Source organism: Melanostigma gelatinosum (genome assembly GCF_949748355.1).
Source record: "Melanostigma gelatinosum genome assembly, chromosome: 8".
NCBI lineage: Eukaryota > Metazoa > Chordata > Actinopteri > Perciformes > Zoarcidae > Melanostigma > Melanostigma gelatinosum.
In genome coordinates this window covers 5,490,918-5,503,466 of record NC_136641.1, presented here as the reverse complement: position 1 = coordinate 5,503,466, position 12,549 = coordinate 5,490,918, and the positions used below count along the sequence as shown (strand labels likewise).

General features: G+C 48.5%; 1 protein-coding gene across 1 annotated transcript; it reads right to left on the bottom strand.

The window, feature by feature from the left end:
* Positions 1-258: 258 nt before the first annotated feature.
* adnpb (activity-dependent neuroprotector homeobox b) lies at positions 259-11,579 on the bottom strand. Its single transcript, XM_079273009.1, has 4 exons — positions 11,269-11,579; positions 6,474-6,590; positions 5,117-5,209; positions 259-4,959 (listed from the first exon to the last, which is right to left on the bottom strand). The coding sequence occupies exons 2-4, from the start codon at positions 6,579-6,581 to the stop codon at positions 1,993-1,995; spliced, it is 3,168 nt and encodes a 1,055-aa protein (XP_079129135.1). The 5' UTR covers positions 6,582-6,590; positions 11,269-11,579; the 3' UTR covers positions 259-1,992.
* Between the last annotated feature and the right edge of the window lie 970 nt (positions 11,580-12,549).

Sequence of the window (12,549 nt, the reverse complement as noted above, 5' to 3'; positions counted from 1 at the left end):
TTCATTTTCATAGCTGGAGATTACGCTTCTTTGTAGCAAATGAGAATCTCATCCCACTGTGTCACGTGTAGACCGTCAACGGGCCCTAACCTACAAACACCTTCAATTCCAAGCATCTCTTGTGGCAACGTAACCATTTAATCTCTGTTGTCCTTGAGCTCATTATCAAGCCTGGGGACAAAAAATAATTTGAGAAAAACACAATATGGCTCTTTAAAAATCACACTGGAACTTGTTTATTCACCCTGTTTGCTCAGTGTATACACACACACACACACACACACACACTTTAAAATTGGTTTAAAAAAAAAAAAGATTTTCTTTTGTTCCAAAATCTTGCGTTGCTTTGGTGAAGCTGATCATTGTCATTGTGTACTAATAAGATTGTTGCCAGTCTTGACCTGCTGACAGTAGTATTGAGCAGAACCGTCAGTGTATCCCTGATGTCCCATTGGTTTACACTGTTGAATGATCCCTCCCTCCGTACATCACTGCCTATTCAATGCAAAAACAACAAAAAAAGAAGCAAAACAACCCCACAAAGTTTGCAGAGTTTTTCTAGTTGAGCAATTAGTTTCGACATTGAGCAACATTTGGTTGGTCTTTAGGACAGCAAAACCTCTAAAACCTTCTTGGCTTTGTCCCTTAAAAATGAAGCAATATCTCCTTGTGATCCTTGGTCACGGGTTGTGGCCTCAGTGTGGGCGTGGGCAGGCCGTTCAGAGGCCTGAAGCGCTGCAGAAACCCAGCCACCAAAGCACCACAGAGAATATTTGTCCATCAATCATACAACCTTTAGCCTCCGCTGACAAGTCCTCTACAGCCTCTTTTCAACCACGACTAGTTAACTAGTACGAACACTTTGCAACAGGAGGTTTAGACGACTGCAGACTAAAGCGGATTTACAATAGTCATTATCTAAAAGAAATAAAAGACATCCTTTTTCTAACTAGTGCATCGGGACAATTACAGCACTTTATTGTTCATAAATGCTTAGGTGGAAAATGAAAACATAAAACAAATACACACAATTCAAAGAACACAAATTTAACTCTCTTTTGTGGATGTCAAGTGTGGTGGTTACTGTTCGGTCTTGTGGGCGCAAAAAAACATCAACAGAAAGCAAGTAGAGTAAAGGCTAACGAGCACAAGGCTGCAACGGGTTCATGAGAGGCTGCTTTAAAACTGGAAGAGAAGAACAGCTCGGCACCACGACTCTCTCGGAACAGAAATCACATAAACAAAGGAAATTTAAAAAATAAAATCTAGTTCAAAGCAAAAACAAATCAATTATGTTATTTCATTTATATATAGATATATTATTTTGCAAAAAAAACAACTAGGTTTTCGTTAAAAAATAAACTTAAACGTACGAGAAAATACCAGCCACCAAAGCGACAACTATGGTTAAGCATACCGATGTAGAACATATGAGGCTACCTTACATACAGGTAACAGCAAATATTTCAGGGTACATGTACGGCAACGTCTGTCCAAACATGTCTAAAAGACTGTACAAATTTACACTACCCATCTCGGATATAACTACATGGAAAAAAAAATGGTGCATTATCTGGTCAGCTTAAGAGCTTTACCTCACGACAACTCAATATTTTAAGCCACATTTACAAGTTCAGTGGCTAAATCAACATTAATGACTCCTTATCTCATGTAATAAAGTATGGAGAAGGCAAAAGAAAGAAAGAAAAATAACTAAATTCCATTTGTTTGGTGTGACTTCTCTGTGGTCTTTGCACTTCCCCTCCCACACGGGGGAGGAAATGTTAAAACTTTGATCACAAATCTTTACATGGATCCTAGCTGCTCGTTGAGTCCTGCCTTTAAAAGTCACTGGATGGCTTGTTTTGAGTCCTCTCAGATACCCAATGTAACTGGGCCGTGTCCGTCGGTTCAGGCTAGGCAGATCTGTTGGGGTGGATCAAATCTAAAGTGTCTCGCTGACTGTTTGAGTCTTTTGGTTTATTTTATCAGTCAAACCTGCTGTTTGCCCAGCTGGGCCCCGTCTCTCCTGCTTCTTGCGGACGACGGTACAAACTTGGGAATAATGATGGGATGAGCGTCTCTTTCTTTAGCAGCCGGCCTTCCTGCGCCCTCTGCGGGCCCGAAGCCATTCTCCACATGTGCCTCTTCGTCATCGTCATCATCGTCGTCGTCGTCGTCGTCGTCTTCATCCGACGTATCCTCTAGATTTGAAGCGCTCTTAGCCTCTGTCCCCACCTCCACTCTCTCCTTAGCTCCAGTAAGCAGTTGGTTGCCATGGAGATGTACCTCTCCCTCCTCGTTATCCTTCTGCTGCTCTTCCGCATCACTGTCAGAGTCAATGGCGATGGGCTCTGAAAGGTCTAGAGGTATTCTTTGTGGTAGGGTGCTGTTGATTGTCTTGGCTTGGTCTCTGCTGGCACCGTTGGGTTTGGGGACGGCTGGCGGTGCTTTTGTACCGACTAGAGTCCCCGTTGGCTTTCCCCTGTGTGGCGGCGCCACGCCACCATTGGCGGCCACGAGCTCCCTGTGTTTCCGGAGCGCCTGCTCCGACACCCCTATGTGCGTGCTGGACGTCCGCCTCTTGTTGAGTCCGGCCTCGTACGAGCCATCCTGGACGAACGCCAGCTCGTGACTCACTTTGCTGAGCTCGTGCATACTGAACCCAAGCAACACGCTGGCGTTCTGGGTTTCGCAGTCCTGTACGCATTTCCTCCTTTTGTTGCCAAAGTGGCTGGAGATGTCCGACTTCCACAGCCACAGACTGGCGGCCAGCTTCTCCACCTCCCGTCGAGTGGCGTACGGCACCTGATTGAAATACTGCGTTAGAAATGCCTTCCTGGACTCGTACGACTCGTTCTCGTGTCCTTTGGGGTCGAGAGCCAGAACTACGGGCTCGTCTGGATTTTCTACAAACGCCGATGGGCCGTTGATGTCACGCGGGTGGGCCCTTTCCCCGGGCGGCCTCCTTCGTTTTGGCGCACTAGTGTCAGAGCTATCAAAGCTGGCCCGTTTCAGAGTGCTGCTCTGGGCCTGGCCGACCCGAGAAGAATTGACCACCCGGCTGTCCTGCCCGTTTTGGGATTTCCCCACACCTCGACAGTGCACCAAGTGTAGGGTGATGGTGGAGGCCGTCATGTTACTTGTGTAAACCCCCAAGCAGTGAATACACTTGTAGGTCAGTTTCTTTTCTACAGGGTGGACTGTCTGGATCACCTGGTGCCTCTCTCTCAGGTGGTGGGCCAGTGAGTCCGAGATTGGGCCCTTGAGGATAGAGAAGCAAAGAGGACACAGTGTCTTGCCCACATCCTTCTTGTAGGGCAACGTCATCTGTGGAGCGCTCTTGGCTGGTGCACCGTCAGCAGCCCCCGAGGGCGTTTTAGGCGGATGCTGCGGCACCAGCCTCTTGCCTGCTGTTAGGGAGGCAGTCAAGGCTGCCGACAGGGACGCGTTGTTGTTGTTCTGAGTGTGAAACGCCACAGACTCCTCCGGCGCGTCTCTCATGTTGTACGTTGTGACGATCAACTGAACATTCTTGGGATTGCCCTGCTGCAGCGTGAGGTCGAAGGTCAAGGGGGAATCCGTGCGCGGGCCGACGCGCTCATCCGGGTGAGACTGCCGCATGTGGGCCACCATCTTCTCGACGTCGTTGAAGGTGGCACGGCAGTGTGGGCAAGAGAGGCCGTGGATCAGCATGTGGTTTAGCAGCGTGTCGCTGGGGAGATAGCGGTTGCAGTAGAGACACTTGCTGGTGAAGTTGTGGATCTTCATGATGTAGTTGGCGACCGCGGGCACCTTCTCCGCTTTGTGCTCCTTCTCAAAGTGGGCGCTGTACACGTTCTCTGGGAAGAGCTCGTTGCAGATGGTGCAGATCTTCCACTTCTGGGTGTAGGATGTGCCGAGGATTGAGGAGCCACCTTTCTTGGCCGTGACGGAGGCGACGGTGGTCGCGGCCGCCTGGACGCGCAAGCCCAGAGAGTTCGATTTGAGTGAAGAGGCGGCGTTGACCACGACTTGACTCCGCAGGCCGCCGCCCGAAAGAAGCTGCTTTGCTGCGTGTGACTGCTGGGGCACAGAAACCTGGGCGTTTCCAGGTAAAGTAACCCTCACCTGCTGGCCGCCAATGGAGAAGGACTGGGTGGTGCCGGCCTTTAACCGTATTCCGTCGTGTTTCATCCCGGACAGGAAACTTTGAGCGTTGAAGCCCGTCTTTGAGGAGACAATGACCCGACCCAGCTGCGAGCCGGGAGACCTGGTCGTGGCCATTACCGCGCCTTTCGGGCCCATCCCGATGATGGTCTTGTCCCCCTGGGTTTTGGGGGGGATCATGATGATTGGTTTGGGACGGGGGACTATCACGCTGGTGTGCCCGATCATGGCGGTCACCTGGTAGCCAATCCTCTCGTGGTCCTCTATGACGTGTTGGACCAGTGCCTCGTAGGTCCTTGGGACAAACAGACACTTCTTGCAGTGAATCTGGTTACTGTTAACATTGTTTGCGTTATTGCTCTCTGTGGCTCCTGCTGAGCCACCATTCTGAGTCTTCTCCCCCGGTTTCACAATATAGGGCTGGGCCACTTGCTGGAAGTGTTCCCGGTAGATGTGCTTCCGCACCACATTGTACAAAGGGTCCCTGTAGGTGCACTTCTTGCAGTAGTACACCGCCTGTTCCACGCTGTCCCCGGTCCTTTTCAGCAGCCCGTCCTTCATCAAGAGCCCGCCGGCTCCCACCACCATTCCGCCGGGGCCCTGCCGCACGGTGCTGTTGGGCATGTGGAACAGTTTGATGTGCGTTTCCAGAGTCTTTTTGTTGCCATTGTAAGTGCAGTAGGGGCAGTTGAGCAGAATGTTGTTCTCAAAGTCCTCGCTGTGGACGTTGCGGAAATGGCTCTTGTACGCAGAGAAGTACTTGGAGGAAAAGAGGCAGCCAGTGCAGCAGAAGGGCTTCGATCTGTAGTCCTGGAGACAGAGGTGAGAAGACAAAAAGCTTAACAAGTTCTTTGTCTGAGAGAATTAGAAATTACTACCTTTATATATTTACTGTTTGAAAACACAGTCGATTCAGATATCAGCGTTGCAAAAAACAGAGGACACTTCGTTTGAGTGCGTCACGCACCTGGACTTTGGTATGTGATGGTTCCCACATGCACACATCGTCCCAGGTAGTGTGCTTTATGTACACCTCTGGAGGAATATAGTCCTTATAGTCCTAAACAAAAAAGAAATTAAGATTAGTACTTGATGAAACGGAGACACAATCGCAACAAGCTCCTTGTCCCGGAATGAAAATGGATGGTAAGATATTATTTTTGTATAAAAGGTATACTATATTCTTGTTTATGTTTCTTTAGATCATTTAAAAGCCTGTCTGAAAATGTGTGGCAGGATATGGGTATGTATGTACAGCTGTGTATGTATATGTATGCGTGTAGGTACACACGTGGGTGTATACTGTACATGTATCGGTGATTATACATGTAAAAAGGGGGAAAACAAATGGAGGAATATCGACATATAGATAGATGTGAATAGGATTGTGAAACCTCATCTTTAATCATCGTGTTATTTCCCATGTTTACATAAGAAGAATTGAGATTATAAAATATTTGCTTATCCCGCTCAATAAAAAGGGAATATTTAAATAATAATAATAATTTAAAAAAAGGCACAATCAGAAAGGCAACGTATGCATTTCAAAATGTATTTAAAAAAAATTCTAAAGTGTGCTCTGTTCCCAGCTTTCTTTTGTCCTTTGGGACACGCATTTACTTTATGTTAAGGCTGGAAAATAAGTAAGTATTTTTTACTTATGGTTTCTATACCACATATACATACACATGAGGTGTGTATGTGTATATATATATATACACACACACACACACACACACACGACAGTGCTAACCAAACCTGCCAAACACTGGGAACTGTGACGGAGACCTCATCTAACCCCACCCTGTCTGTAGAATGCTTCATGTCAGTGCCTTTGCCCAGATGCTGAATTATGTAAAGTCTTTGGTTTCTGCTTTTCAGCCTGAAGAGTTTATTTCTCCTACATTAAGTGAGATGGAATGAGGACAGGATGTCGATGAGTGTGTAGTAAGATTAATGTGAAGGCCTATTCGTTTTATTACATGAGTTCAGGTCATAGATTCCTATCACCAACCGTACATTCTCTACATTTACGCAGCGCTGTCGGGCACACGATTTACGTGTCCCGCACTGAGCCAAATGGAAGAGCAATCCAAAACTGACCTTATTATTAAACCACAACAAATTTCCCACAGGTACACAATGCTGCAAATATCCAAACAGGAACCATTCTCAACCCTCAGCTGGAGATGAAGGCGATTATGGGGAATATGAATTTGATGATAATCAAAGGCAGAGGAATGACTCAGTCTTAAGGCAAAGCCGTGACCACAGAGGAACCGTGGAATGGGCCGTCGCCACCGTCGGCATAAAAACACGCTCACCTCTAGGTGGTCTCTGCAGAACTCCAAGCCGATGTCTCCCAGGACCCTCTTGACATTTTTCCTCGCTTTCCGCAGACTGCTCAGGTTATTGACAGGGAGCTGGAACATTCTGCCCACCTGGATAGAAAAGACACATGCAGCAGCATGTTATCAACAGGTGGAGGGCACAATTACAACAGATGCCCGTCAGCTGAACCGCAAGTCAGGGAATGGACAGTTTTGCTGAAAAGGACCTTTAACTTGATAACACCAGCTTTCAGACATGAAATACACAGCACTGATGGCTTCAACTGTCGGTTGAAGTAATGGCTTTTTGGCATTTAGACATAGTTGTCCGTTTCAACCCACAATCCAAAACTTCAATGCTGAAGGGGCAATGGATCTGTGGTGGGAATCAGCACCAAAAAAACTCTATTTGAAAGGGAGAGAATGGATGAACAAGCAACGAGTGACTGGCTGGATTCATCTGTGAGAAACACAGATACACTGCACGACAGCTATACCAGGAGTTGAGGGTGAACACGTTAACTAATAACATAAATATCAGATAAAACACAAATTTTGGTTCGTTACTGGAAAACGCATTTTTTTTCTTTTATGTTACTTTTCTATTATTAAGCTACTTAGTATCTAAATTACTCAAAATATGAGGAGACGCAAAAATGGAGCATATTTTCAGTTTCGCCGACCCAAAGCTGATGCCTGGTTGTCAGCGTGGAAACCACTTTTAAAAGTTACTGTTGAGCCCTGTCCAGATGTGGCGACTAGTCACATCTGGAACAAGACCCATGTGACTAAAAGAGATGAAGTCGCTCCCCAATAGATTATCAATGCAAAGTGCACCCTCTTAAAAGGGTATTCAGAGCTGTTTTAGCGCAGGGGGCCGCCTGGGTGGGGGCGTGTTGCCTAAGGTACCGATGAGACTATGAAGAACATTCCAGGAGGTCCAGTTTGGTTTGTGATACTCAGACAGGATTTAACAACTCTGTAAAGTTATCACAGTGGCAAACATTGAATCCACAGCGGCACAAGGCATGCATGCAGGCAACCTTGGAACCAGTCGGCTATCGGTCAGGCGAAGGTAAACGCCTCTGGGGGGCGGGGGCTATATTTCTGGGGTTCCGGTGTATCCAGCAGATATCCGGGTCAAGACTTCCTATCTCGTGCGCTGCTCGTTGTTTACAGTCCGATTAGCAACTTGAGATGCCAGACTGGAGTTGGAGTTGAGAGGCGACGCGTATGACCGGATTGTTTCACAAGCAGACAGTTTACAATAACTTTAAACCAATAAAAAGCAAAATCATCATCATAGCCGGAGGGTTCAGAGATTGCATTCCATGTAACTGTATATAAGACCATAAACCATATTCTGCTTTATGGTCTATTTGACTCTAAATGGACCATCACTTTCTAAATGAACATCATGCTGTATTGAAGAAGACTTGAAACTAGGGATTGAGACCATAAACTCATGTTTACTGAGGTAATAATTCAAGACAGAAGTAGAGTCATTTTCTCATAGACTTCTATACAACCAGAGGAGTCGCCCCCTGCTGGACATTAGATAGAATGCAGGTTTAAGACACTTCCACATGGAACAATAGAACCAGAGGTATCCATCTGGCCACAACACATTCCTACCAAAACACAGCAATGCGCCAGAAAATGCAGGGCAGGAGACCGCTAGCTGTAAACACGGATGAAAACAATGCAGGATTTAAATTATGATAAAAAAAGAAGAAACAAAAACTGCTTTACAAATGTTTAAGAAAGGAAATGCACTCAATATGTTTGTTGAAACCCAAGGATACACAATCTGTTTTGGTGAGAAATACTGTACTTTCATTTGTTTCAAAGAAAAGAAGCCAGTGCTCAATGGTTTATTTGCGATAACTACAGTTTAGATGTTGCATTGTCCGTACTTAAGCTAATATTGTTTTTGTGACATCTTATTCAGAGTTCGACCTGGCCAAACCTCACTTAGCTGTGTGTAGTAGAAGGAAAGGTTGCTCATTGACAGACGGACCCACTTGGTTGCATACAAACCACCCTCCACCTAGTCGGAGTTATTAACACTACCATTTAGTTCAGCAGGAGTAACGGCACCTTTTGCCAGAGGAACTAATACAGGCTGTTTGACTCACTGTCCAAAGTGTCTGTCTCTTTAAGTTTCCATTCAAATCAGAGCTTCATGTAGTGGGGGTCAAAGGTCACCGATGTGCGATGACATAAAAGGCACCTCAGGGACAACAAACAGCACAGCCCCAAACAATTCCTGCTAACAACTCAGCTTATTTCCCTTCTGGAAAACACCAAACGGAGACGGGGAACTGAGCGCTTGTGGTTCCACCAACTGTTGGCCTAGTGAGGAGCCCAGAGAACCGGAGACATCACTGCCTGTTCGTCTCACTGTCTGTCTGTCATTCAGAAGTGTGCAAGTGCCAGAGTGAGTGAAAGAGACACATACCCATGACCACTTCCCCTCCCTGTCTCCCTTTCCTGCTTCCTCCCATTATTTGCAGATGGCGCTAGAGAGGAGCTCCATTATGTAAGCCTCCCTACACTCTCTGCCTGCCCCCTTTTCTCTCTCCCTGACTCGCAATACCATCACAGAATGGCGCCTCCTATTGAGTCAGCAGCAGCCTCTACAATATGTCTGCAGTGGAGGGGGAGGGACGGAGGGAGAGATGTTGGAAGGGAGGAAGGGGAGGGACAGAAGGAGCGAGAGAGATCAGTGAAGGGGGAGGGGAGTGCGAGATAGGATGAGGTGGAGTGAGGGAGCTGGGAGGGAGGGGAGGGAGCTGGGAGGGGAGGAGAGAGGGGGAGGGGGAGAGAGAGAGAGAGGGAGGGAGAGGGAGAGAGAGAGAGAGAGAGAGAGAGAGGGAGAGAGAGAGAGAGAGGGAGGGAGGGAGGGAGGGAGAGAGAGAGGGAGGGAGAGAGAGGGAGGGAGAGAGAGGGAGGGGGAGAGAGGGAGAGAGAGGGAGGGAGAGAGAGGGAGAGGGAGAGAGAGAGGGAGAGGGGAGGGAGAGAGAGCAGGGCAGGAGAGAGAGAGGAGGGAGAGAGGGGGGAGGGAGAGAGAGAGAGGAGGGAGAGAGGGGAGGGGAGGGAGAGAGAGGGGAGGGGAGGGAGAGAGAGGGGAGGGGAGGGAGAGAGAGGGGAGGGAGAGAGGGGGGAGGGAGAGAGAGAGAGGAGGGAGAGAGAGGGGAGGGAGGGAGAGAGAGGGGAGGGAGGGAGAGAGAGGGGAGGGAGGGAGAGAGAGGGGAGGGAGGGAGAGAGAGGGGAGGGAGGGAGAGAGAGGGGCGGGAGGGAGAGAGAGGGGAGCGAGTGAGCGAGGGAGAGATGAGAGGAAAGGAGAGAGGACAGAGAGTGAGCGACGGAAGTAGAGGGGGGGATGGGGAGGCAGAGGAGGTCCGGCAGACATGCTCAGAGGAGAGCAAAGGGAGGGAGAGGGGAGAGGGGAGGGAGAGGGAGGTAGAAAATGGAAGAGGGTGAGAGGAAGAGGGGGCAATGGATAGTTAGGGGAGGGGAGGGGAGGAGAGGGCGGTGGGAGGAAGAAGAGGGAGAGAAGGAAAAAAAAGCAAAGGACAGGACAGGCTGAGTAGGAGGGGAGGGAGAGAAGGAAGCGGCAAGGGAGGAGAGGCGTTTGGAGGCTGCTCTGCTCTGCTGAGGGCTGCTGGCAGAAAACCGGTTTCCCCCTTCGCCTGTGTTGTCAAAGAAAAGAATAAAGGCCTACAAACCTTCAACCACAGATCTCACTCAGAGACATCATGTCCTCCACTGGGACATGATGACCTGTGTTCTGGTTGACTACTGATGTTTACAATTCAGTGAGGAATGAAGCTCCTGGTGACATCCATTCACACAGATTCCAGAAAAAAGTTTGGGATGCTTAAAATGCACCGGGGTTAGTTGTGACAGTACGTTCAACACCTGACTGCAGCCTTGAGCAATACACGTGCGGAGGCTGTCTGTCTAGCATCAACCCCACACACTGGTACAGTGTGTGGGGTTGATGCTAGTAATCGTGATAACAATATTATAATAATAATAATAATAATAATAACATAATCTGACACCTGTCCTGACTCCTGACCAAAGTGACAGCCCTCCCTCAAACACGAGGGGCGCGTGCATCACAACCCCGGTGTCACCTGTCTGAACTCTGATCACCTCTGATGGTTTGGGTTTTTTCAGGTTTAAGACTTACAATTTATCAAAAACATCGTATGACTGCTACGCCACAATCTGTGCGTGGTTGTGGATATTACATCACGTGTCGCCCAGGACTAAACTCTGCTGTACAGTAATAGTGTGGTTACACTTTCAATATTCGTAGCATTTCTCGCAGTAGAAAAAAACGTCCACGATCTGCCGTGGGAGCTATTGGCCGTGGACACGAACCAAATCGCGCGGCGAGGTGACGTTGGTGTTAGTGGATCTAAGCTCCGATCAACATCTGGCAGTATCCAGATCGATAGGTTTTGGCAGGGAGCTGCTGCCGCTGACAAAGAATGGGGACACACCGCGCTGAGTTAGCATGCTAAGCTAGCCCAACTCGCATCAACAACACGGGCTGTTCGTAAACTAATGTTAATGCTGCCATGTCTGCCCTCAATTTACCACGAAGGATAATCGCTCGCATTTTAACCTGGCTGGTCGTAAGTTAGCTATATTGACAGCCAAGTTACCTTCGCTGTAACGTGAATCCACGGCCACCGATCGCATCACCGCAGGTAGCCACGGCTAACGGAGAAACTCTCTCGCGCTCTGACGGTCAGCGTTGTGACAAGTTTACCTGCTTTCACATCCAGTGCTCCCGTCTGAGTGAAGTGTTTTCACCTCGGAATGGCTGACAGCCGATGTGTGGACACTTCCACGGTCTTCCCAGCTATCTCGGTAATATCCTTTCAGGTGACAACTATCTTCCCTCGGTCGACCCTCCAGACCGGACTCTCCCTCGCCGAAAAGGGCTATCCTCTTCCCTCTGGTCGGCAAACGGGAACAGAAAGCCTCTGAGCCTCATTAGAACATTAAAACCTCCACTCCCTTGAGTGGTGAGGGCGGCCGCATGTCCTATTGTTGGGAACACTCTTTCAAATAGATAGCCTTGGGGTCTGCCTACGATAGCCTGGCAGCCGACAGCGTTATGCCCATTCTTCTCTCTGACAGACAATACACATCCAGCCTAGAAACTGCCCTATCCAAAATGGCGCAAATAAAAGGGGCGGAAGTGACGACTACTTGATTAGCATAAATCATCTCATTGTGAGATCCTCGCGAACTCGGTCGGCTCATTAAAACTCTTGATTGGTCCATCAATCAATTTGGCCAATTAAGCGAACTTCAGTTGAAAAAACAACAACCTCGTCCCTCAAAAACTGCGGCGAGCCTCTGGTTTCTGCGTTCGAGTCTGTGAGGTAAACACCCCACACAGTAGTGGCGGGAACCGGCCGACAGCGGGCGTCCTTCTGGAGTGGGTTTCTCCGGTTTGAGCGCATGCGCGATTTGGCTACATCTGGCGGCGGCCCCCCGCGGAGCCTCGGATGTACACAGTGCCTCAGCACTCAGCTGTGGTGGTATCAACGGGTTGGGCCAACGGTAGGTGGCGCTGTACTACTCTACTAGTAGTAAATGCCCAATTCTGCCAAACTGACCGGGACTACTTTCCTGCCCGGTGCCTGTTGAAGGGCAGCTCCAAGACCAGTACTGTGAATCGGCCCTTCATCTCGTGCGACACTGCATTTAAATGGTTAAACCCATGGTTACATTTTCCATCAGCTGAGGTTCATTCTTGCCCAATTACACCCTTCATCCTCACTCATCACATAGTTCCGACCCCACCTCCATGTCTGCCACTTCATGTGCATTGGGGTTCTTTTTAATGATCTTATAGTACCTGACTGACACTAGGCTTGCTGTATGGTTATTTGACTGAACATGTTAACATAGGAATATGCAACATTTAACTTGCTTTTGAAGCAGGACCCCTCTTAAAGACAGGGCTTCAGGATAATTTAAGTGGAAGACCCAATTTCAGGCCTCAGTCGATGCCCTCAAAGTGCATAGTCCATGATGA